Raw genomic sequence first — 27,265 nt, 5'->3', positions numbered from 1 at the left:
AAACTAAGGAGCCTGTAGCCACAGGAGCCTGTATCCCATGTACCTATTACTCAAGTTGTTAGTGATTCCTGTATCATTGACTTGAAACAACTATTTATAGAGTCAGTTAAGTGAACAAACTTGTTCTGAAACTGGCACAGCCAGATATGTGGCCACTTTATCTTATCCAAGAAGTCACGCTCAAGTGAGATGTAAACTAGAAGAGCCTGTTTCGCAGGTGTTTCCATTAAGATAAAGTCACTGTTAGACAGCCATTGACAATTACACAGAAGTGCACAGCCTGAACCCGAAAGTCAGACATAATAAAAGATACCATTATAATACATTGTCAAAACAGGTAGAGACAAAGGTCCCCCCAAAACCATGTTTTGAGCCTAACAAAGAGTGGTTTTAATGATATGGGTGTGCGGGGCAGCTGCATCTTGAATGAGAGCACACCGGTATAGACAGCCCACCACTAGAGGGCGACTTGATCTAATTGCGTTCTTTGGTTTTGCCGGATATGTTTCTTGCCCATCAAATTATCAACTTCCGCATAACGCTGCCCTCACGCCGGATTTAACATGGCGGCGGGACCGATTTCGGAGCGCAACCAAGGTAGATACGTCTTTATATTTTACTATGAACTTCATCAAATGTATCCATACGAGTAGTTTCCATTACATCTGAACCCATGGCCTGAAAATTACAGCTGTAAATCTAGCTGAATGAAGACGTAGCAAGCCATATGCCTTGTCTGTGTGACTCAATTCCATTGCCAATCAAAGCTCGTTTACAAGCCTACGTTTGCTATATGTACTGTAACAAGCTAGATAGCTAGCTATGTATTTTTACGTCCTGCCAGACTCGTCCGGTTTGTCACTAAAGAATCTGCCGGGCTATGAATGGGTAGCTAGCGAGCTCAAGGCAGGGCCATATACCTAAATGGGACTGGCTCAAAGAGGGTAACATTAGCTAGCTGGACATGTTCCTAGCCTTGGTTGACTTCGCGCGATGGACGCACACAATTTTTACATTCAGCAACATTTAAGTAATTCCGCAGATGCTCTTATCCAGAGCGATTTTGGTTAAATATATATATTTTTGTCACAGACCGGATAGGTACAGTGAAACCGGCGACCTTTCGGTTACTGCCCCCAACGCTCTCAACCGTTGGGCTGCACCCTTCTTACCGTCCCTGTCTTTGGCAAAACTGCGCTCGTTTTGCAGGGTTTGTGCTCTTGAACCAAAGACGTGATGTAACTGCAGCGTATGCGTGGAAACTAGATTTAATGCATTCTTGTGCACTACTCGGTAATGTAAGTAGGATATAGGATATAGCTTCCAAAATAGGAGAAGTGTTGCTAAAAACAGGTAACGGTAGTCATTTCCGCACGTCTTGAAAATATCTTGTATGGCATGGGACCATAACAAGGTTTTATGTTTGGGCTTATACCCATCCACTTAATGTTTTGCTCTCTCTGTTACTTTAGATGCCACTGTGTATGTGGGTGGTCTGGATGAGAAAGTGGCAGAGCCACTGCTGTGGGAGCTCTTCCTACAGGCTGGGCCTGTGGTCAACACACACATGCCCAAAGACAGAGTCACGGGACAACACCAAGGTAAGTAACACACATACTCATAAACAACGCATTGGTAACAGAACGGGTACACATACCATCAGTAAGACCAACCAGATATGCTACACTTTGATATCTAACCTCAGGGTTTCTTTCACATGGTGAGGTGGCGCACTAATGTTTGAAAATAAGAACTGTGTAAAACTAGCCTATGCAAAGAAGACAGATCATTGTAGATTAGGTCTATGCTATAAAACCCATCACTTGTCATTTTTGGAGACTCCTTTAGAGACAAATAGCCTGTAAAAAAAAATGCTGATCAGAAATATAACCGTTAGTCTTATTGAATGTTATTCTTTCCTCTGTCCCCACCCCTTCGTAAGGCTATGGCTTTGTTGAGTTCCTCAGTGAAGAGGATGCGGACTACGCCATCAAGATTATGAACATGATTAAACTATACGGAAAGCCCATCCGTGTCAACAAGGCCTCAGCGCACAACAAGAACCTAGATGTTGGCGCCAACATCTTCATCGGTAACCTGGACCCGGAGATTGACGAGAAACTCCTCTACGACACGTTCAGCGCCTTTGGGGTCATACTCCAGACGCCCAAGATCATGCGCGACCCGGACACTGGCAACTCCAAGGGCTACGCCTTCATCAACTATGCCAGTTTCGATGCCTCTGACGCGGCCATCGAGGCCATGAATGGCCAGTACCTGTGCAACCGACCAATTACAGTGTCATATGCCTTCAAGAAGGATTCCAAGGGCGAACGGCACGGCTCGGCCGCTGAACGCCTCCTAGCTGCTCAGAACCCGCTTTCGCAGGCTGACCGGCCGCATCAGCTGTTCGCAGATGCACCGCCTCCCCCCTCTGCGTCAACGCCTGTCCTCACCACCCTGGGACCCGGGATGCCCATGCCTGGTAAGTGTGTGTGTGCAAGTGTGTGCACCAGCTTTTTTTTTTTGAATGGGAGATGCGATATAGGCCGTTTAGTTTTACATTTTCTGGGTCAAGGTTTGACTTTTTCAAGAAAGGCTTTATTACTGCCACTTTTAGTGAGTTTGGTACACATCCGGTGGATAGAGAGCCGTTTATTATGTTCAACATAGGAGGGCCAAGCACAGGAAGCAGCTCTTTCAGCAGTTGGAATAGGGTCCAGTATACAATATTTTGTGTGGGTACTTAGATGGTAATCATATTGCCTTGTATAGTCATAGACTGTGCTCCGTAGATTTGTAAGAGTATGACAAAAATGTGATTTTCCTCACAATGTGAAAATGTTATGTTGGCTTCACAATTCCTTGACTGTAACTTGTTCAGTAACACCAACACAACATTAAAACATCTACATCAAAATAATTTCAATTAAACTTTTTTTTGTTGCAATTTCTCTCTCTGATCTTAATTTCCAGGCATGCCCCCTCCTGGTGCCTTCCCTCCTGTGCCACCCCCAGGATCCATGCCTCCTGGCATGCCCCCCGGCATGCCCATGCCCCCAGCCCCAGGGACACCAGGACCCCAGGGAGGGGGCTCAGGCCCCCCACCCGGCCCGCCACCCTTCCACCAGGGCATGCACCCAGGTAAGTCACTCACCCCGACCATATATTTGGATTGAGTACCACAGTCAGGAAAAGCTTGCCCAGATTGTTAAATATTGGAGTTCAAATTGTAGTGTGTGAAACTTTAAGCTACTGCTATTTCTGGTAAGGAAAGAGAACATGTGTGTGATGAGGTGCATTAATACACTACATGGCCAAAGGTATGTGGACACCTGAAAGGCAAACATCTCATTCCAAAATGTTGGGCGATTATGCCTGGCTCGCAGACTTTGTTCCAATTCATCCCAAAGGTGTTTGAGGTCTTGGCTCTGTGCAGGCCAGTCAAGTTTTTCCACACCAATCTTGTCAAGATATTTCTGTATGGGCCTCGCTTTGAGCATGGTGGCATTGTCATGTTGAAACAGGAAAGGCCTTCCCCAAACTGTTGCCACAAAGTTGGAAGCACAGAATCGTCTACAATATCACTGTAGGGTTAAGATTAGAATATCACTGTGGCGTTAAGATTTCCCTTCCCCGGAACTAAGGGGCCTAGCCTGAACCATGAAAAACAGCCACAGACCTTTAATCTTCCTCCACCAAACTTTACAGTTGGCACTATGCATTCAAGCAAGTAGCGTTCTCCTGGCATCTGCCAATCCCAGATTAGACCATCAGACTGCCAGATGGTGAAGGGTGATCCATCACTCCAGGGAGTGCATTTCCACTGCTCTAGAGTCCAATGGCTGTGAGCTTTACACCTCTCCACCCAAGGCTTGGCTTTGCCATGATGATCTTAGTCTTGAGCTTCATGAAGCTCCCGACGAAGAGTTCTTGTGCTGACGTTGCTTCCAGAGGCAGTTTGGAACTCGGTAGTGTTGGACGCTTACACGCTTCAGCACTCGGTGGTCCCGTTCTGTAAGCTTGACTGGCCTACCACTTCGCAGCTGCGCCGTTGTTGCTCCTAGACATTTCCACTTCACAATAACAGCACCTACAGTTGACTGGGCAGCTCTAGCATGTCAGAAATTTGACCAACTGGTTTGTTGGTAAGGTGCCATCCTATGATCTTGCCACATTGAAAGTCACTGACTTCTTCAGTACGGGTCATTCTTCTGCCAATGTTTGTCTATGGAGATTGCATGGCAGTGTGCTCGATTTTATAGACCTGTCAGCAACGGGTATGCATCAAATAGCCGTATCCTCTCATTTGAAGAGTTGCCCATATACTTTTGGCCATGTAGTGTATATGCAGTCATGCTTGCATGCATTTTACGTATGGGTGGTCCCAGGAATCAAACTCACTGTCCTGGCGTTGCACGCGCCATGCTCTACCAACTAAGCTACTGAGGACCACCACCAATTTATATTGTTCATGTCCAACAGGAATGCCCCAGATGTCTATGCACCCTCATGGCCATCCCCCAGGTATGGTGCCTCCACCGGGCCCCCCAGGATCCAACCAGCACCGGGCACCTCCACCCCCCGGCATGCCCCCTCATCCACACATGGGCATGCCACCGAGAGGGCCCTATGGGCATCCCATGGGTAAGTGCTGGTCAATTCAACTCAATACAGTTCAGTAGTTGAAATCTCAAAGTTGGATAATTAATTGCCTGACTCCTGATTCATGAAACCAAAAGTGGTAAATTGTTTTGCATCACAATTTTTCTTAGTTTAATGCTACAGTCTGCAATTGGTATGTCCATTTTGGACTTTAAAGAAATGTATTGTAAACAAAAAAAATACATATTTGTCTAAAGGGACACAAAGACATTTATAAATTTTATGGATATCCAAGAGGTTTGTTTCCTGATATCCTTGTTGTAATGTGCTGCTGTATGAGATTATATATAATTGTGTGAATCCCTTCTCCCTCTCCCCCCACCCACACAGGTCACCCCATGCATCCAGGCATGAGAGGACCCCCTCCTCCAATGCCCCCACCAGGCTACGGTGGGGGTCCCCCTCGTCCACCTCCGTTTGGCTTCCAGAGGGGGCCACCAATGCCACCTAGGCCCCCCGGTGGCCCACCTCGAGGCCCCATGAGAGGACCAATGCCCCCATAGACTACGGAGGACCACAGCAAGGCGCATGACCATGCTTTCATTTAGCTCTTTTAAAATTTGATTTCTATTCTAGTACAATTTGGACACATGGTGTAGTTCCATTTAATTTTTTTTTTTTTTTTACATTTTCTTCACTGTACAGAACCGAACAAAGGTTCGGAATAAAGGTTTTTAATACAACAAATTGGGTCTTTCAATTGATGTCAAGTGATTTCAGTTTTCTTAGATGAGATTTAATTCAGAACATGCATCATGTCAATTAAATTGTGCTTTCCTAGTACAAACATAAGACACAGCATGTAGTTGGTCTCAATAGGTTAGAAACTCCAAATGTGATCAAAAGGCCAGTCGTTTGAGACTGTTGGTAGCCAGGAAGAAAGGTGAGGCATGTCTATAATGACAAGATGAATGAGAAGGTTATGTTTCGACCAGACAAAGCACAAGTCAGTTGACAGGTTCCAGACCAAATAGAAAATAAAACTTCTTCGCCTATATAAACCTTAAGTATTTTTTTTTATAAACCCCCAAATACAATGTTGCTATAGGCAGTGCTTTGAGGGAAAGCTTTGAGTGGATTACAAATATTTATGCTTCCAAAAGAGAAAAAAACATCTGTGCTGCCTCCATGTTGAATGTGGTTCTCACTCACTCAGTCTGTTGCCATGGTTATTGCAGATACCACTTGTCTGATGTAGTGGGTTATGGAGGAGGATGTATAGGGCTGCATAATCTTACTCTGATATTTTAAGCCATTTTTTATTTAAATTAACAATATTGATTCTTGAAGATTAAAATTGGTTGATACCACCAAACCCCAATTGAAAACGGGGACTGAAATCGGCTGAAAATTTGTCTTTAGAATGATCACAATTGGACACAAAGTTAATTGTGAATGGACCCAACCTAGCTTGACCATGGAGACAGGATATTAAGTGTATCAGCCCAAACCTAGGTCACCAACAAGAAAACAAGGTTGAGGTCTTCTGGTCATGAGAATCTTCCAGGGGTTACTTCCGGTTCCAGGGTATCTTTTTTTTTTAGGTATGCACTCATTTCATGCCACTTCGATAAAGCTACGACCGGAAGTGATTTTCATAGCAGGTTAGGGGAGCTTTTTTGTTGTTGCTAACCCTAACTCTTTTCCTAACCTTAACCTCGGTCTCCTAACCTGCTGCAAATAAATAACATTCCAGTGGTAGCTTTATCAAAGTGGCGTGAAAAAAGTGTTTCTATGTTTTTTTTAGGTGGATAATGTTCCCTTACATTATGAATGAGACTTATTGTACCTATCCTGACCTATGATAATTACATTTGAATTATTAAGCAGTTATGAGTTTTAACACGTGCAAACGAAGAGGCTTAAAACCCTATATTAGATTGGTAAATTAAACCCCCCTTAAAAATATGTTAGCTATTTTCATAGCTATTTTCATAGCTAACTGATATGTTAAATAATTTAAGCTTAATTATTAAGCTTACTGGTTTCTTCAGCATCTTGTCTATGATGTCATTATGTGGAATGGACCAGTGGTTGGCATAGAAACAGGAGCAGGTGGGGGGGCACTTTGATATTCAACTCAGGGAGACATGTTCAGTTACATGGAAAACATTGTTTCAGATATCTCTTATGAATATGCCTGTTGGTTAGGGATAACTATGGGTCATTTTTCAACTATATATTTATTTTTTTACAGATCATATCGAAGCTGTTCTATGCGAACATTGAATTGGAGCAGAGTAATACAAATATTGGTAACTTAAGTGTAGGCTATCACTGAAAGGGAGGCAATTCCTAGTATATACTATACATGTTTGCATGCGCGGTTAATATCATTTTAATTTAGAGTATGTAGACCTAATACAGCCAAAGCCTAGCATACATTAGTTCGTATTGAAACAAACATACCATCATTTTCATATCATTTTATGAATATAAATAGGCTACACGTCATGGTTGCTTGCTTTCACATGTAGGCTACACATGATTCGAATAGTGTATGGGGTGATGAGAGGGTGTGGTAGGCCACATCTAAAAATGGATGTTAATACTTTCAAATTGTTTGAAATACGGGTTAAGATAAATGACTCACTTGAGAACCACTATAGCACCAATAAGATAGACCGTGGCAAGGTGCGTGAATGGTCTATTTATGCCTAGGACCAAAAATGTTCGAATGGGGGGAGGGGATCCACGATGCTACGTTTGGTACCCACTGAGGTGGTACTTCTTGGTTCTCGCTTCACGCTTCCTCTTCAGTCAGTTGGGTTATCCACGTTTGAGCAGCAGCAGCATCAAACGTACTTGTCATCCTGTGGACACAATTCAAGCTGGAGATATAGTGAAAGCCAAATCATAATTACGGTGAGATGATGCTGTTACCTTTACTAAAATGAAACTCAACAAATTAGTTATAATTAGCCTACATAAGCCTAACGTTACCCCGTTGTTATCTGGATGTGCGTGTATCCCAAAAGATCTTGCGCACGGGCCACGATTTAGGGTGTGAAAATCATCTTGCGTTTTATTGAAATGCAGGCTATCTATTTATGCGTCGATTCAGACTCAAATTGTGGATATTTCTTATTGCCTATTTAACATGACAGTATCCTGTCTAACATTATATCCACATCATCCCGCAGCCCTGCGTAAAAATGCAGTCACGACAATGCCATATCTCTTCAAATAATACGATTGGAACTGCGTTCGGTTTAAAAAAAATATATTTTTTCGAAAATAATATGTTGAATATTGAATTTAGATCAACAATTCTGCTAATTGCTTTAAGTCCGTTGTAAAAGACGCGCTGCTTTTGTTGTACTGAGTTAAATATTGAATTATTGGCTACCCCTAAATACATTATATTACTAGCATACTATCTTAATTTTCGCAGTCGTATTGCCTTGTGTTTTGACAAATGTGTTATAATTTTGCAATTGTCCTTCACGAAGGCGATTCATCGTGATTGTGTTGGTGAGGGGGATGGTAAGGGGGGATCCCGTGTCGACTGAATGCCAACCGTCCATAATGCAAGTTATTGGCAGACAATTTCTGACATAATAAACGTACATGTGTGACCTTGCAAATATCTCAGATGGACCATCATATTGAGGTCGAATTAAAGCCGCGCTACTTTTGGCAAGCCAATACATGTGCATGCTTTACCTCCATATGACGACCTTGTCTCAGATGGCGCCATTTGTTGCTAATGTTCAACGGGTTTACTATTTCCCTTAACAAATACATATTTCCTTGACCATTAAAATAATCATGCCTGCACAACATAATTAGCATATATAGTGCCTGTAGATTTAGATTTTTTGGCATGCAGAGGCGGCATGCAGAGGCGTCATGCCCAGTGGCGCGTGTCCCCCCCACAAGTTTGTAAAAATATTATATTTTTTCTTATATTTTTTTTCTCTAATACTACAAGCCACAGCAATTTTATGAAGTTGGCTTTAGCTAGCCCAGATAGGTTCCCAATCTCTCATAACTATCTACCAAGAAGCCGTTGCAGGCTATATATCAAGTTGGAGTAGCTAGCTTGTCTATCTATTTTAGCTGGTATGCCTGGTGGCAAGGTTGGTAGACTTTAGAAAAGCAAGAAATAACTAAATAAGACTCACATTCCTTTCAATCTTTTACCCAGGCCACCCAATGAACTTGTCAAGGGGACGTTGGACTGTTGGGACTGACAGTCACAGGGCCTCTGGTTCAGGTCATGGTCGGACTACCCCCTTGAATTTGTCACCTTCATGTGAGAAGTGGGATGGCACCCCAGTGCAGCCATTAGGAGTGTTCTATGGTGTGAGGGAATCGCTAGGGTAAAGTACTGGGACGCCAGGAAAGTGGGGTTTGCATTTTAGGACCAATATGTGTTAAAGTGAGTCTTGTCCCCATCTCTGACCCCACATGTGCAACCGTGTGGACGTTACTGACTAAAATATAGTATATCTGATGTGTATATTTACAGCGACAGTGTTTTTCTAAATAGATGGATGTGTTGTCATTGCTGTACCCAGTTTCATCCTCACTCTTGCTGCTTTTGGCAGGCACCTCTTTGGCTAATGGGTCACCCAGTGGCTCTTTAATCATGTTGTCTGCCACCCTGTTGTCAGGAAGGAATTCCCTGAAGAAGGCTCTCCCGCTCGCTCTCTCTTCTCTCTCTCAAGTTCTATCTCCCCTTTTCTCAATGTATCTCTTCCATTCTGTCTGTGCATTGTATCATGTCCTGTCTCACTTCCTTTGCTTTCTTCCTCCCTCTCACTATCACTCTCTAGATGTTTCTCTCCCCTCCCATCTGTTCACAGTCTCGAACCTCCCAAAGCTTTGAAATCAATCTGATTCTCTGAACACAGACTTGATGCAAAAAGTTAATCCTCTCACTCCTGTACTATTGTTTTCCCTTCGTATAATCCCAACACATGACATGAGAGGATTAATAATCCTCATTAACCATTTAAAGCAGTCACCGCTTTAAACACCCCAAAATGGCATTATAGGTAAAGAAGAGCATTAGAGCTTATCTCCAGTCCTTGTCAAAGATGAAGTGGACAGCTGTTTCAACAAAATACATATATTTACTGGTTTTCAGCCTTGTACAATGGGCTTTTGGTATTTTGTTGTCAAGGAAAATGTGGCCACGTCCATAGATTGAGATAATAATGAATTGTAAAAAGCAGAAAGATAAAATGACAAGGACATACAGCCCATCCCCCTGGGCAGCCAGTTCAAAACATTGAATTTGAAGCTCAGTTACAATTTGACCAACCCATTTGATTCTGTAACAAATTTAAATTCTTATATCAACACATCTGTTCACCATTGTCTTACAAAATCCTACAATCTAAGCTAGATGCCCTCAATCTCACACAAATCATCAAGGAACCCACCAGGTACAACCCTAAATCTGTAAACAAGGGCACCCTCATAGACGTCATCCTGACCAACTGGCCCTCCAAATACACCTCCGCTGTCTTCAACCAGGATCTCAGCGATCACTGGCTCATTGCCTGTATCCGCTACGGACCCGCAGTCAAACGACCACCCCTCATCACTGTCAATCGCTCCCTAAAACACTTCTGTGAGCAGGCCTTTCTAATCGACCTGGCCCGGGTATCCTGGAAGGACATTGACCTCATCCCGTCAGTTGAGGATGCCTGGTCATTCTTTAAAAGTAACTTCCTCACCATTTTAGATAAGCATGCTCCGTTCAAAAAATGCAGAACTAAGAACAGATATAGCCCTTGGTTCACTCCAGACCTGACTGCCCTCGACCAGCACAAAAACATCCTGTGGCGGACTGCAATAGCATCAAATAGTTCCCGCGATATGCAACTGTTCAGGGAAGTCAGGAACTAATACACGCAGTCAGTCAGGAAAACAAAGGCCAGCTTCTTCAGGCAGAAATTTGCATCCTGTAGCTCTTACTCCAAAAAGTTCTGGGACACTGTGAAGTCAATGGAGAACAAGAGCACCTCCTCCCAGCTGCCCACTGCACTGAGGCTAAGTAACACGGTCACCACCGAAAAATCCATGATTATCGAAAACTTCAACAAGCATTTCTCAACGACTGGCCATGCCTTCCACCTGGCTACTCCAACCTCGGCCAACAGCTCCGCCGCCCCGCCCCGCGCGCAGCTACTCGCCCAAGCCTCTCCAGGTTCTCCTTTACCCAAATCCAGATAGCAGATGTTCTGAAAGAGCTGCACAACCTGGACCCATACAAATCAGCTGGGCTTGACAATCTGGACCCTCTATTTCTGAAACTATCCACCGCCATTGTCGCAACCCCTATTACCAGCCTGTTCAACATCTCTTTCATATTGTCTGAGATCCCCAAGGATTGGAAAGCTGCCGCAGTCATCCCCCTCTTCAAAGGGGGAGACACCCTGGACCCAAACTGTTACAGACCTATATCCATCCTGCCCTGCCTATCTAAGGTCTTCGAAAGCCATGTCAACAAACAGGTCACTGACCATCTCGAATCCCACCGTACCTTCTCCGCTGTGCAATCTGGTTTCCGAGCCGGTCACGGGTGCACCTCAGCCACGCTGAAGGTACTAAACGATATCATAACCGCCATCGATAAAAGACAGTACTGTGCAGCCGTCTTCATCAACCTTGCCAAGGCTTTCGACTCTGTCAATCACCATATTCTTATCGGCAGACTCAGTAGCCTCGGTTTTTCTGATGACTGCCTTGCCTGGTTCACCAACTACTTTGCAGACAGAGTTCAGTGTGTCAAATCGGAGGGCATGCTGTCCGGTCCTCTGGCAGTCTCTATGGGGGTGCCACAGGGTTCAATTCTCGGGCCGACTCTTTTCTCTGTATATATCAATGATGTTGCTCTTGCTGCGGGCGATTCCCTGATCCACCTCTACGCAGACGACACCATTCTGTATACTTCCGGCCCGTCCTTGGACACTGTACTATCTAACCTCCAAACGAGCTTCAATGCCATACAGCACTCCTTCCGTGGCCTCCAGCTGCTCTTAAACGCTAGTAAAACCAAATGCCTGCTTTTCAACCGTTCGCTGCCTGCACCCGCACGCCCGACTAGCATCACCACCCTGGATGGTTCCGACCTAGAATATGTGGACATCTATAAGTACCTAGGTGTCTGGCTAGACTGTAAACTCTCCTTCCAGACTCATGTCAAACATCTCCAATCTAAAATAAAATCTAGAGTCAGCTTTCTATTCCGCAACAAAGCCTCCTTCACTCACGCCGCCAAACTTACCCTAGTAAAACTGACTATCCTACCGATCCTCGACTTCGGCGATGTCATCTACAAAATAGCTTCCAACACTCTACTCAGCAAACTGGATGCAGTTTATCACAGTGCCATCCGTTTTGTTACTAAAGCACCTTATACCACCCACCACTGCGACCTGTATGCTCTAGTCGGCTGGCCCTCGCTACATATTCGTCGCCAGACCCACTGGCCCCAGGTCATCTACAAGTCCATGCTAGGTAAAGCTCCGCCTTATCTCAGTTCACTGGTCACGATGGCAACACCCACCCGTAGCACGCGCTCCAGCAGGTGTATCTCACTGATCATCCCTAAAGCCAACACCTCATTTGGCCGCCTTTCGTTCCAGTTCTCTGCTGCCTGTGACTGGAACAAACTGTTTATATTTATTTACTTTTCTGCTTTTTGCACACCAATATCTCTACCTGTACATGACCATCACTCCAGTGTTAATCTGCAAAATTGTAATTATCCGCCTACCTCCTCATGCCTTTTGCACACAATGTAAATAGACTCTTTTTCTTTTTTTTCTACTGTGTTATTGACTTGTTAATTGTTTACTCCATGTGTAACTCTGTGTTGTCTGTTCACACTGCTATGCTTTATCTTGGCCAGGTCGCAGTTGCAAATGAGAACTTGTTCTCAACTAGCCTACCTGGTTAAATAAAGGTTAAATAAAAAAATAAATGCTATATTTATTTGTTTCACATTTAGAGAAAGAGACCATTGCACGTTTACCGCTGTGATCGGCAGGCATACTGTAGATAAAAGGCTCCCAAATAATATTGTTATCGGTGATGTTGATTGTATCAAAATATTCCCACCTTCTCTATTGGCGGCCACTTTTTAAAAATCTGACTTTGGGGAACAGGAAACTGTATCTCAGCGTATTTACAGTGCATTCGCAAAGTATTCAGACCCCTTGATTTTTCCCACATTTTGTTACGTTTCAGCCATTTTCTAAAATGGATTCAATTGTTTTTTGTTCCCTCATCAATCGACACACAATACCCCATAAAAACAGGTTTTTAGACATGTTTACAAATGTATTAAAAATACACAACTGAAATATTACATTTACATAAGTATTCAGACCCTGTATTCAGAACCTTTACTCAGTACTTTGCACCTTTGGCAGCGATTACAGCCTTGAGTCTTCTTGGGTATGACGCTACAAGCTTGGCACACCTGTATTTGGGGAGTTTCTCCCATTTTTCTCAAGCTCTGTCAGGTTGGATGGGGAGCGTTGCTGCACAGCTATTTTCAGGTCTCTCCAGAGATGTTCGGTTGGGTTCAAGTCCGAGCTCAAGGACATTCAGAGACTTGTCGCAATGCCGCTTCTGCGTTGCCTTGGCTATGGGCTTGGGGATGTTGTCCTGTTGGAAGGTGAACCTTCGCCCCAGTCTGAGGTCCTGAGCACCCTGCAGCAGGTTTTCATCAAGGATCTCTCTGTACTTTAATCCGTTCATCTTTCCCTCGATCCTGACTAGTCTCCCAGTCCCTACCGCTGAATAACATCCCCACAGCATGATTCTGCCACCACCATGCTTCCCCGAAGGGATGGTGCCAGGTTTCCTCCAGACGTGACACTTGGCATTCAGGCCAAAGAGTTCAATCTTGGTTTCATCAGAAAATCTTGGCAAACTCCAAGAGGGCTGTCATGTGCCTTTTACTGAGGAGTGGCTTTTGTCTGGCCACTCTACCATAAAGGCCTAATTGGTGGAGTGCTGCAGAGATGGTTGTCCTTCTGGAAGGTTCTCCCATCTCCACAGAGGAATTCTGTCAGAGTGACCATCGGGTTCTTGGTCAACTCCCTGACCAAGGTTCTTCTCCCCAGATTGCTCAGTTTGGCTGGGCTGCCAGCTCTAGGAAGAGTCTTGGTGGTTCCAATCTTCATCCATTTAAGAATAATGGCGGCCACTTTGTTCTTTGGTATCTTCAATGCTGTAGACATTTTTTGGTACCCTTCCCCAGATCTGCTCTCGAGTGGCGCAGCTGTCTAAGGCACTGCATCTCAGTGGTAGAGGTGTCACTACAGACACCCTAGTAAGAGTCCAGGCTGTATCACAACAGGCCGTGATTGGGAGTCCCATAGGGTGGCGCACAATTGGCTCAGTGTTGTCCAGTGTATGCCGTCATTGTAAATAAGAATTTGTTGTTAACTGACTTTCCTAGTTAAATAAAGGTCTCTAAATCATGTCTCTGAGCTCTACAGACAATTCCTTAGACCTCATGGCTTGGTTTTTGCTCTGACATGCACTGTCAACTGTGGGACCTTATATAGACAGGTGTGTGCCTTTCCAAATCATGTCCGACCAATTGAATTTACCACAGTTAGACTCCAATCAAGTTGTAGAAACATCTCAAGGATGATCAATGGAAACAGGATGCACCTGAGCTCAATTTAGAGTTTAATAGCAAGGGTCTGAATACTTATGTAAATAAGGTATTCATGTTTTTTGATTTGAATACATTTACAAACATTTATAAAAAATATAACATTTTCTCTTTGTCATTATGGAGAATTGTGTGTAGATTGATGAAAATATATATACACTACTGTTCAGAAGTTTGGGGTCACTTAGAAATGTTCTTGTTTTTGAAAGAAAAGCACATTTTTTGTCTATTAAAATAACATCAAATTGATCAGAAATACAGTGTAGACATTGTTAATGTTTTAAATGACTATTGTAGCTGGAAACTGCTTATTTTTAATGGAATATATCCACAGGCATACAGAGGCCTCCTGTGTTCCAATGGCACGTTGTGTTAGCTAATCCAAGTTTATCATTTTAAAAGGCTAATTGATCATTAAAAAACCCTTTTGAAATTATGTTAGCACAGCTGAAAACAGTGAACAGGCGACTCCGGAATGCTGGCATTCTAGGCAGAGTTGCAAAGAAAAAGCCATATCTCAGACTGGCCAATAAAAATAAAAGATTAAGACGGGCAAAAGAACACAGACACTGTACAGAGGAAGTCTGTCCAGAAGGCCAGCATCCCGGAGTCACCTCTTCAGTAAGTGTTATCCACATTTTACAGGCTTGTTACTTCCAGTATGGGGGCGACAGTGTAGCCTAGTGGTTAGAGCGTTGGCCTAGTAACCAGAAGGTTGCAAGTTCAAACCCCCGAGCTGACAAGGTACAAATCTGTCGATCTGCCCCCTGAACAGGCAGTTAACCCACTGTTCCTAGGCCGTCATTGAAAATAAGAATTTGTTCTTAACTGACTTGCCTAGTAAAATAAAGGTAAAATAATGGTCGATTCTGCATCTTAACATGTGAGAAAGGCCATTTTCAAATAAAGCAGTATAAGTCAAAAGAAACATTGTTTGTGCATTGCAATAATACACACTTGGATTCATACTCTTCATTTATATTATTTCAAATGTCCTTTCCATATGTTTGAAAAAATATTGCTTTTGACTTATCCATGAATCCACAGTCCACTAGGAATTGCTGCTACCCTTCTCAGTATGTCCCTGCTATAGTTTCCCTGGTGTTGAGTGGTTATCAGATGGACACCAGACACAATATGTCAACAGGAGAACAGTAAGCCATTCCTAATCAGTACAGGGAGTGCAAATTGAGATAAGATGCTGCTTGGCAACTGCTTAGAAATACTCTCCCCCTAGCAACTGTAACAGGCTTACTCATTTATTGAGCATTATAGAGATGGAATGGTACTTAAAGGGGAAATCTGGGATTTGCAAAACAACAAATTGCAACCCACCACTTGTTTTGATAAAGAGCTGAGGGATGGAGCTATGGATGCAAGGACTCCATTCGATCACAATTATGGTTTCAAACATGTTTTAAACTATACGGTATTTGTTTACAATTATATTGACCCCAACTCTGATTCTGAAGTATGGTCCATGTGACTGACAATGTGTTTGCGCTTTCCCTCTGTATAGGAGCTGTCCATCACAAAGCGGGCCCTGTGATCCAATTCAGCTCAACTCTCCGCCACCCTGTTGAGGGTAAACTGGAACGCTACCTGACAGAAACGCTCCCCAGAGATTCCTGAGTTCACAACCTACTTTTCAGGTGATAAACCCCTGCCTTTGAGATTCCTCAACACTTCAATAATGGAGGACGGCTATCAGAACAAGACAGCCTTTATAAAGGGCGCCAAAGACATTGCCAAAGAGGTCAAGCGCCAGGCGGCCAAGAAAGTGGGCCGCGGTGTGGACAAGATGACCGACGAGTACAGCAAACGCTCCTACGCCCGCTTTGAGGAAAACGACGACGATGACTACCCTGTAGTGCCTGGGGGGCAGGACGGTGGCTACTACCGGGGCGACAGCCAGGCAGCCAATGACGAGGAAGGTGGCCACAGCGACTCCACAGAAGGTCACGACGAAGACGACGAGATCTACGAGGGCGAGTACCAGGGCATTCCCCGCGCTGACTCGAGCAAGGCTGCTGACGGCCTAGCAGGGGGAGATGGGCAGCAGTTCAGGGACATGGCACAGTTTGAGGGGGAACGGCGGAAGGACCAAGAAGAGCTAGCCCAGCAGTACGAGACCATCCTGCAGGAGTGTGGCCATGGGAAGTTCCAGTGGACCCTCTACTTTGTGCTGGGGCTGGCGCTCATGGCAGACGGTGTGGAGATCTTCGTAGTGGGCTTTGTGCTCCCCAGCGCCGAGAAAGATATGTGTCTGTCCGAGGAAAGCAAGGGCATGTTGGGTAAGTGTGACCCTTAAACTGTGTCTTTTTAACTGATTTGATTGATTTACATGCTAGGAAAGTGAACCCTTACATTTTTTGGGAGCGTGTTGAAGACTGTATTTCTCTGATCGAGTGTCATATGTGGAGGGATTTATCGGTCACAATGCAAATTCAATGAAACCCTGTCGTTCTGCGGTAAAGAATGCTCTGCAGCTTGCTTTGATCTTGTCTCTCGGACACGTCTGTCTGTCTCCTGACACGTTCCTTCCTCTTCCGCTGACAGAGAGTTCATTCTCACATAAAAGGGAAAACCATCTATAAATAGCCTCCTCCATCCCACACCTCCCCCTTTCACTGCCCTTGAGCTTTGTGTGTGTGTGTGTGCGTGTGCGTGTGCGTGTGTGTGTGTGTGTGTGTGTGTGTCTGCCTGTTTGTGTGTCTGCCTGTTTGTGTGTCTGTGAGTGTATGACGGTGTGTGTGTGTGTGTGTCTGCCCGTTTGTGTGTCTGTGAGTGTATGACGGTGTGTGTGTGTGTCTGCCTGTTTGTGTGTCTGTGAGTGTATGACGGTGTCTGCCCACACACACCTAACCGCAGGTTTACACAATGCAATTGGCAGATAGCACAAATGCAAATCTTTTGGGGGGTTACATTGCAAGACAGTCATTTATGTGAGTTGTGATAACAAAGTCTCAAGATGTGAGGGATTTACCGTAGAACTTGGAACCCAAACCGATCAGATTAGCATTCTTGCATCGTTATTTTGTTAATTGATTGCACCCAAATTGTCCATTTTAATATGTAGGATTCATATAATATAAACGTTTGACCGTATTAATATATATGAATCCTATACATTTCAATGGCAATTTGGGTGCAATCAATTAGCATAACTTCAAAGAGGTCAAATGATATTTCAACAAAATAATGTTGCAGGAATGCTAATTGTATCTGTTTCTAACAACATAAACGATTTCAGAACAATCTGAGATGGGTGGGTGTCGAAATCCTCTTGTGCTTTTTGAGGTGAAACGACCCCACGTGTTGTGCCCAAGGTTAGCAAATAAAGCAGCTGTATGCACAGGTCTGATTGAAACATGAATCTCTCTCATTGTCTCTCTCCGTCCTCTGCAGGTCTGATTGTTTATCTGGGAATGATGGTCGGGGCGTTCATGTGGGGTGGGCTCGCTGACCGGATCGGCCGACGGCAGTCCCTTCTCATCTGTCTCTCCATCAACAGTGTCTTCTCCTTCTTCTCCTCCTTTGTTCAGGGCTACAGCACCTTTCTCTTATGCAGACTACTTTCTGGTGTTGGGTAAGATTCTGAAAACTGACGGATGGTGAATGAGTGACACACAGATGCAGGTGGGCTTAAGGGCTTTTTAATATTGTTGCAGTGCCTTCAGAAAGTATTCACACCCCTTGACTTTTTCCACATTTTGCTGTGTTACAGCCTGAATTGAAAATGGATTAAATTGAACTTTTTTGTCATGGGCCTACACACGCTAGCCCATAATGTCAAAGTGGAATTATGTTTTTGGAATTTTTTACAAATGAATAAAAAAGGAAAATCTGAAATGTCTTGAAATGAAATGTATTCTACCCCTTTGTTATTGCAAGCCTAAATACGTTCAGGAGTAAACATTTTCTTAACAAGTCACATAATAAGTTGCATGGACTCACTCTGTGTGCAATAATATGGTTTAATAGTATTTAGAAATGACTACCTCATCTCTGTACCCCACACATACAATTATCTGTAAGGTCCTTCAGTCGAGCAGTGAATTTCCAGCACAGATTCAACCACAAAGACCAGGGAGGTTTTCCAATGACTCACAAAGAAGAACACCTATTGGTAGATGGGTAAAAAAAAAAAAGCAGACATTGAATATCTCTTTGAACATGGTGAAGTTATTACTTACACTTTGGATGGTGTATCACTACACCCTGTCACTACAAAGATACAGGTGTCCTTCCTAACTTAGTTGCCAAAGAGTTAGAAACCGCTCAGGAATTTCACCATGAGACCAATCAATGGTGACTTTAAAACAGTTACAGAGTTTAATGGCTGTGATAGGAGAAAACTGAGGATGGATCAACAACATTGTAGCTACTCCACAATACTAACCTAAATGAAAGAGTGAAAATAAGGAAGCCTGTATAGATTTTTTTTTCAAAACATGCATCCTGTTTGCATTAAGGCATTAACGTAAAACTGCAAAAAATGTGGCAAAGAAATTAACTTTCTGTCCTGAACACAAAGCGTTATGTTTGGGCAAATCCAACACAACACATCACTGAGTACCACTCTTCATATTTTCAAGCATTGTGGTGGCTGCATCATGTTATTGGAATGCTTGTTATTTAGGATAAAAAATAAACTGAATAGAGCTCAGCACAGGCAAAATCCTAGAAGAAAAACCTTCTTCAGTGTGCTTTCCTACAGACACTGTGAGACAAATTCACCTTTCAGCAGATCAATAACCTAAAACACAAGGCCAAATATACAGTGGAGTTGCTTAACAAGATGACATTGAATATTCCTGAGTAATCTAGTTACAGTTTCGTCTTGAAAATCTATGGCAGTACTTGAACATGGCTGTCTAGCAGTGATCAACAACCAACTTGACAGAGCTTGAAGAATTGTAAAATGAGTGATGTGCAAATATTTTACAATCCAGGTTTGGAAAGACTACTAATGAGCTGTAATTGCTGCCAAAGGTGATTCTAACATGTATCGACTCAGGTGTGTGAATACTTATGTAAATGAGATATTTTGTATTTAATTTTCCCCAAATTTGAAAAAATGTCTAAAAACATGTTTTCACTTTGTCATTATAGGGTACTGTGTGTTGATGGTTGAGAAAAATTATATATTTGAATTCAGGCTGCAACCCACAAAATGTGGAATAATTCAAGGGGTATGAATACTTTCTGAAGGCACTGTTAATAATTAGGAGAGTTAGATTTTCTTGGCTTTAATGCTAAGAATGACCAATCATCCCAATAGCACCATTTCGGAAGCTTTGTAGCACTCCTACCAACAAATATGATCTTCAAGTTTGATTTCATTTAACCTCCAGTGGTTTGTTTCTCAATGCTCATCCTTTCAGGATCGGTGGTTCCATCCCCATTGTGTTCTCCTACTACTCAGAGTTTCTGGCCCAGGAGAAACGTGGGGAGCACCTCAGTTGGCTCTGCATGTTCTGGATGATTGGTGGCATCTATGCCTCAGCTATGGCATGGGCCATCATCCCACACTATGGTGAGTAGCCTATGGCGGCAATTCAATCATCACGGATATGGCCCCAAAAGCCCTCAAAGTGCCTTACCACAAAGTTGTATCTAGTGATTACGCAGGGATACAGTTTGTGCTTTGTCCCATTTCTCTCTCTCTGCTTCCTCTCTTCCCAGGCTGGAGTTTCCAGATGGGCTCTGCGTACCAGTTCCACAGCTGGCGTGTGTTCGTCCTGGTGTGTGCATTTCCCTCTGTTGCGGCTATTGCTTCTCTCACCACCATGCCAGAAAGCCCTCGCTTCTTCTTAGAGGTAAGCAAGGGTCGCTTTCTCATAAGTCCATATAGAAGCAGTTTACCCAAGTCCAATTCTGACCTCAATAATTTGATGCCTAATATATCATTACCTGAGTTGGCTATTGAACAGCAGTAAATATAGGCAGATCATACCTTTAAAGGCACAATTTGGGGTATTGTTAATTGAGTATTTTCAATTCTTCAGATTTACAGTGCATTCGGAAGGTATTCAGACCCCTTTTCTTTATTCAGACTGTTTCCACATTTTGTTACCCTACAGCCTTATTCTAAAATGGATTCAATAAAAAATGTTCCTCATCAATCTACACACAATACCCCATAATGACAAAGCAAAAACAGGTTTATAGACATTTTTGCAAATGTATTAAAATAAAAAAACAGAAATACCTTATTTACATGAGTATTTAGACCCTTTGCTATGAGACTCGAAATTGAGATCAGGTGCATCCTGTTTCCATTGATCATCCTTGAGATGTTTCTACAACTTGATTGAAGTCCAACTGTGGTAAATTCAATTGATTGGACATGATTTGGAAAGGGGCACACAGCTGTCTATAAGGTCCCACAGTTGGCAGAGCATGTCAAAGCAAACACCAAGCCATGAGGTTCAAAGAATTGTTCCTAGAGCGCCGAGACAGGATTGTGTCGAGGCCTACATACAATAGTCCATAATGTCAAAGTGTAATTATGTTTTTAGAATTTTTTACAAATTAATAAAAAATGAAAAGCTGAAATGTCTTGCGTCAATAAGTATTCAGCCTAAATAAGTTCAGGAGTAAATATTTTCTTAACAAGTCACATAATAAGTTGCATGGAATCAATCTGTGTACAATAATAGTTTAGCATGATTTTTCAATGACTACTTCATCTCTGTACCCCACACATACAATTATCTGTAAGGTCCCTCAGTCGAGCAGTGAATTTCAAACACAGATTCAACAACAAATACCAGGAAGGTTTTCCAATGCCTCGCAAAGAAGGGCACCTATTGGTAGATGGGGGGGAAAGCATATGTTTAATATCTCTTTGAGCATGGTAAAGTTATGAATTACACTTTGGATGGTGTATCAATACACCCTGTCACTACAAAGACACAGGTGTCCTTCCTAACTTAGTTGCCAAAGAGTTAGAAACCGCTCAGGATTTTCACCATGAGACCAATCAATGGTGACTTTAAAACAGTTACAGAGTTTAATGGCTGTGATAGGAGAAAACTGAGGATGGATCAACAACATTGTAGCTACTCCACAATACTAATCTAAATGAAAGTGAAAATAAGGAAGCCTGTGTAGATTTTTTTCTTCAAAACATTAAAGTAAAACTGCAAAAAATGTGGCAAAGAAATGAACTTTCTTTCCTGAACACAAAGCGTTATGTTTGGAGCAAATCCAACGCGTCACTAAGTACCACTCTTCATATTTTTAAGTATTGTGGTGACTGCTTCATGTCATTGGAATGCTTGTTTTTTTAGGATAAAAATAAACTGAATAGAGCTAAGCACAGGCAAAATCCTAGAGGAAAACACGCTTCAGTGTGCTTTCCTACAGACACTGTGAGACAAATTGACCTTTCAGCAGGACAACCTAAAACACAAGGCCAAATATACAGTGGAATTGCTTACCAAGATGACATTGACTAAGTATGATGATCCTGAGTGTTCTAGTTACAGTTTCGTATTGAAATGGCAGTACTTGAGCTTGAATAAACAGAGGAGCTCTAGAGTTTCTCTGTGGAGATGGGAGAACCTTCCAGAAAGACAACCATCTCTGCAGCAGTCCACTAATCAGGCCTTTATGGTGGAGTGGCCAGAAGGAAGCCACTTCTCAGTAAAAGGCACGACAGCTCGCTTGGAGTTTGCCAAAAGGCACCTAAAGGACTCTCAGACCATGAGAAACAAGATTCTCTGGTCTGATGGAAACCAAGATTGAATTCTTTGGCCTGAATGCTCTAGAGTGCTCAGGACCTCAGACTGGGGCAAAGGTTCACCTTCCAACAGGACAACGACCCTAAGCACACAGCCAAGACAACGCAGGAGTGGCTTCGGGGCAAGTGTCTGAATGTCCTTGAGTGGCCCAGCCAGAGCCCAGACTTGGGCCCAATCGAACATCTCTGGAGAGACCTGAAAATAACTGTGCAGCGATGCTCCCCATCCAACCTGACAGAGCTTAAGGATTTACAGAGAAGAATGGGAGAAACTCCCCAAAAACAGGTGTGCCAAGCTTGTAGCGTCATACCCAAGAAGACTCAAGGCTGTAATCACTGCCAAAGGTGCTTCAAAAAAGTACTGAGTAAAGGGTCTGAACAGTTACGTAAATTCGAATTATTGTACATTTGTTTTGCAAACATTTCTGTAAACCTGTTTTTGTTTAGTCATTATGGGGTATTATTTGTAGATTGCTGAGGGGGAAAAAACGATGGAATCCATTTTAGAATAAGGTAACAAAATGTGGAAAAGTCAAGAGGTCTGAATACTTTCTGAATGCACTGTCCACATTGATTTTTGAGCTTCACACTACTTACTCTACTAGCATAACCCAAAATATAAGGTTTTATTCCAAATTCATGGAAATTATATTAAGGCACATTACAGTAAACCCTTCGATACTTCACACAGACATGATGTTTCACAATACTCGTGATGTGTTTCAACTGTACGTGTTTTTGATGAACTATGCGATCATTTTCCAACAGAACGGCAAACACGACGAAGGCTGGATGATTCTGAAACAAGTTCACGACACCAACATGAGAGCAAAGGGGCACCCAGAGAAGGTGTTTTCTGTGAGTGTGTCTGAGACACATATATAAAGTCTTTGAATTGAAAGGTTCTTCTGCAGAAAGGGTTTATGAAGTTGTATTGTCCTGTCCTAGCTGTTTATTTCTGTGTAACCTCGTCCCCAGGCTGGAAGTATCTGATGAGACTATTATTTGTTTACTGCATATGCTAGACCTACTCTTTTTTTGGTTCATTTTCTTACCACTCCAAACGGGAATTTCCCTCACAGGAAAATGGAGTTGTTCTAATCTAATCTGACCTAATGTATACATGTACTGCATACAGATGAGTTGAAAATGGAAGGTATTGTTTTACCAGGTCACCACCATCAAGACTGTAAAGCAGATGGATGAGCTGGTGGACATGGGGGGAGACATATCAACTTTGCGACGCTATAAATTGAAGCTGACCAGCCTATTCCACCAGGTAAGTGTCATGTTTAAGATCCTATACAGGTATGAAAATATGATGGTTTTATGTGTATATATTTTATATTTCACACAGTATATGTTCATTTACTGTATGAGACTGCATAGATTATGTACGCCACTCAGCAGGCGATTTATCCAAAACTACCAAAGCCCAATTTATGCTAAGTGGGTTTTATAGTGTGTTTTTGTGTTTTTAAACCGACTCAGCTGTTAAAACCTAGGTGCATATCTTAGTACTTTTCTGTGGGTTGCTATAGGTGCGGAGTAACTTCTTGGCCATCTTCAATCCAGAATACAGAAGGACCACCTTCATGATGATGGCTGTCTGGTTTACCATGTCGTTCAGGTAGCAGAACCAGGGCCATGACCATAGTTGTTATCAGTGGCCTGTGCACAAACCGGTTATTTTCTGATCAATCAGAAAGCTCAAGAAATGTTTTATCATATCAAATCTAAAAAGGTTCTAAAAGATCATGTCTCCTGCTATCTGAACAGGCCGGCCATTGAGGTTCATACTTATCTCAACTGATTTCAACATAGTGAAAAATGAAGAAACGTAATCATGTTCATTTGGTTGAACCACTTTTGTATTTTACTTCTCCCCCAGCTACTATGGGCTGACAGTGTGGTTCCCTGACATGATCAAGTACATCCAGAAGCAGGAATATGCCTCGCGCACCAAGTTCTTCACCAAGGAGCGAGTGGAGCATGTCACTTTTAACTTCACCTTGGAGAACCAGGTGCACCGCCAAGGACAGTACTTCAACGACAAGTCAGTCCTCATGATATTACAACAGAACTGTGAATTTGCAATATGCCTTTCTGTATCTAATCAGGAATGGTTAACTGTGCTGGCCTTAATTTCACCACTATGCAATGGACACTAATTTGTAGTCGACTCTAATACAGCTGGGCCGTTAAATACAAGGTCTTTCTAACTTTACCATTGTCCGCAAGGTTCATGAACCTTAAGATGAAGTCCATGGTGTTTGAGGACTCAGTGTTTGAGGAGTGCTACTTCGAGGACATCACCTCTAGCAGAAGCTTCTTCAGAAACTGCACCTTCATCGCAACTCTCTTTTACAATACAGGTAAAGTCTCTCCCAAAACAAGAAGCATAAAACGATATAGAGTAGAGCTTAGAATATTGCCTAGCATTGAACTGGGCAGTATCCTACCCTTGGCCCCTTCTTGACACCTCTCTTGCTTTCAATTCTCTTGTCAGACTTGTTCCAGAACAGAATCATCAACAGCAAACTTGTAAACAGCACCTTCCTACACAACAAGGAAGGCTGTCTGCTGGACTTCACTGATGACAACAACGCCTACATGATCTACTTTGTCAGTTTCCTGGGCACATTGGCCGTGTTACCCGGCAACATTGTGTCAGCCCTGCTGATGGACAAAATTGGACGTCTGAGGATGTTGGGTATGTCACGCCTTCATGAATGTGTTATTAATGCTTTATACAACATTCAAAGAAAAGGTGCTTCTTGTGAGATTATACATCTGATGATACATGAACCATGCAGGCTTTACTATACCACAGTATTTCGTGATTAGCCTACTACAAAAAGAGCCCTTATCTTTGATTTTTTTTTTCTCTCTTTCTCTTCGCCCTCAATCTCTTTTCCTACACAGCGGGATCAAGTGTCATATCTTGTGTCAGCTGTTTCTTCCTGTCATTCGGCAGTACCGAGTCGGGAATGATCGCCCTCTTATGTCTCTTCGGCGGCATCAGCATAGCTTCCTGGAATGCCCTGGATGTGTTGACTGTGGAACTGTACCCCTCGGATAAAAGGCAAGCGCACCTACCTCACATTTTTTAAGTGTTACAGCTCCTTCTTGCACAGTGTATAAAGGGGTATTTTATGCAGTTGGATTTATTGAAAACATATTTCAATTTTCACGTTAAGTTCTGAGAAGTTACTCTGCCAATTTCCATTATCTTCTCTTTTTTAGGACAACTGCATTTGGCTTCTTAAATGCCCTTTGCAAGCTGGCTGCTGTCCTGGGCATAAGCATCTTCCAGTCCTTCGTAGGCATCACCAAGGCTGTGCCCATCTTGTTTGCTGCGGGCGCACTCGCAGCCGGCAGTTTCCTGGCTCTAAAGCTGCCTGAAACACGGGGCCAGGTGCTGCAGTAGCACAATTCACCACCAGAAGGCAGAAGAGTGTAGCTGCAGTGGCCACATTGCAACCAGGGCCCGACCAACCATACAATCTCAGCCCATTAAACACCAAAAAACTGACTGTCATCAACAGTATCACACCAGTCCCAGATTACTGAGAAAAAATGAGGATAGCATCATACTTAAAATGCCGATGTAACCCATTTAGCCTGCACAGACTAACTGACATCTTCACCACAGCATAAAATAACACATTGGGTTTTCTTTCTAAGAGATCCTACAGGTTAGACAGAATGAAATCCTGCCAACACAGATACAAGTTTATAACCCACTGCCAAAGGATGCAAAGATACTGCTTGATAGCTACAATGCTTAATGGGGATAAATAGATACTTCCCAACAAAAGAGATCAAACATCTATACACCCTCAATTCATCCTAGCATCCAAAGCTGACCATCATGCCATTCAAATAAGGTTACAGATGCCCTCCAATAGATTTCCACCTGAATATAGCTTTCACTGTATCTTAGCTTCCTGCTGAAAAAGCGGAGCTCAAATGAATACTTGAATATTAAATTGATGTTTTTCAGCTTTGGCTGATTATAATAGTGGTGAATCATACTTCAAAGCTTCTTGTCCTTTGTAATCTGAATGGACTTGATGAGTGAAAGCCGTATGATAGAAGCCCATTGGTTGATCAGCCTATTGCTTGCATCTTATATCCTCTGTCCTTTAGGATCTGTGGGGAAGAAAGGACAGGATCATTGTCATTTAAATCTCTTATTGGCTTCCTCTGAAAGAGAATATTACAAACAATATTTCCCTTACCAGGTGACATGCACCAAGCTCCCTGCTTCAAAATAATGATATATATTATTTGTTCAAACTTGGCATTGATACTAGTTATTTTATCATATAGACAACAGACTACATGTGTGTTGAAGGTATATTGTAAGTATTGAAATAATGACATGACCAATAACTGGTCAATATTTGAGTTTATTTATTGATGGCAATTTGACGGGATCGTTTTTAGTTTTATATTTCTATTTATTATGGATCCCCCATGCACACTAAACAATTACTGTATTTGTTGTTCTGCATCAGATTTACTTCAAGCAGTGAAATACTGCATATGTCTAAATCATTTTATGTTGTGTATGTATGAGGGAGATGGAGAAAGAGTTACATCATATGTATCCTGTATGGTTTTGTAATTGGTTCTATGAGACCTCGGGGGCACTCATTCATGTACATTGATCTACATTGATAAAGTGCATCATTAGGATCCTGTAAAGATATTGGAACGCCAGACAAAGACGAGTAAATTACGATTGCAACCTATGTAACACATCAGTGGAGATATCCGTTCATTTTTGAAAATCTCTGATATTTTTACTTTCAAATAACGAATACATCAATGAGCCCAGGATTACAACTCATGTTTCCTGCTTATCACATAGTGGTCTTATGCTCTCTGCATCAGCATTCCATTTAGCTAAGGCCAACATGTGCCCTGCTCTCTGCTGTCTATCAAGGCATACAGAACATTATACCTAGGAGGACCGAAGTCGGCCTGTTCAGTCGCCAAGCAATGCAGTATTAATGAAGCACAAATGAATCCATATACACTGTTACGAAGCACATTATCACAGATTCATTTGAAGGGCTCAATTAAATGCAAACTGTATTTTTACCCCCACCGTAATATAAACACTATTTTCCCTGTGATAAGAAATGTACAAATGTACTATTCAGAGCAACTTACAATGTACAATTTAT

At 42.7% G+C, this 27,265-nt stretch overlaps 2 protein-coding genes across 2 annotated transcripts; both read left to right on the top strand.

Moving 5' to 3' along the window:
• The first annotated feature begins 522 nt into the window (after nucleotides 1–522).
• LOC135549848 (splicing factor 3B subunit 4-like) lies at nucleotides 523–5,352 on the top strand. The gene is made up of 6 exons (XM_064980186.1): nucleotides 523–597; nucleotides 1,473–1,601; nucleotides 1,943–2,485; nucleotides 2,977–3,144; nucleotides 4,486–4,647; nucleotides 4,996–5,352. Exons 1-6 carry the CDS (start codon nucleotides 564–566, stop codon nucleotides 5,166–5,168), a joined length of 1,209 nt encoding a protein of 402 aa, XP_064836258.1. The 5' UTR covers nucleotides 523–563; the 3' UTR covers nucleotides 5,169–5,352.
• A 2,067-nt stretch (nucleotides 5,353–7,419) lies between these two features.
• On the top strand, nucleotides 7,420–27,265 carry LOC135549846 (synaptic vesicle glycoprotein 2A-like). Its single transcript, XM_064980185.1, has 13 exons — nucleotides 7,420–7,530; nucleotides 15,837–16,611; nucleotides 17,726–17,906; nucleotides 19,705–19,856; nucleotides 20,006–20,139; nucleotides 22,836–22,925; nucleotides 23,239–23,346; nucleotides 23,609–23,697; nucleotides 23,959–24,123; nucleotides 24,309–24,442; nucleotides 24,577–24,780; nucleotides 24,993–25,152; nucleotides 25,314–27,265. Exons 2-13 carry the CDS (start codon nucleotides 16,011–16,013, stop codon nucleotides 25,495–25,497), a joined length of 2,202 nt encoding a protein of 733 aa, XP_064836257.1. The 5' UTR covers nucleotides 7,420–7,530; nucleotides 15,837–16,010; the 3' UTR covers nucleotides 25,498–27,265.

The sequence above is a fragment of the Oncorhynchus masou genome, chromosome 12, assembly GCF_036934945.1.
Source record: "Oncorhynchus masou masou isolate Uvic2021 chromosome 12, UVic_Omas_1.1, whole genome shotgun sequence".
In the NCBI taxonomy this organism is placed as follows: Eukaryota; Metazoa; Chordata; class Actinopteri; order Salmoniformes; family Salmonidae; genus Oncorhynchus; species Oncorhynchus masou.
This window is presented reverse-complemented; position numbering and strand designations above follow the sequence as displayed.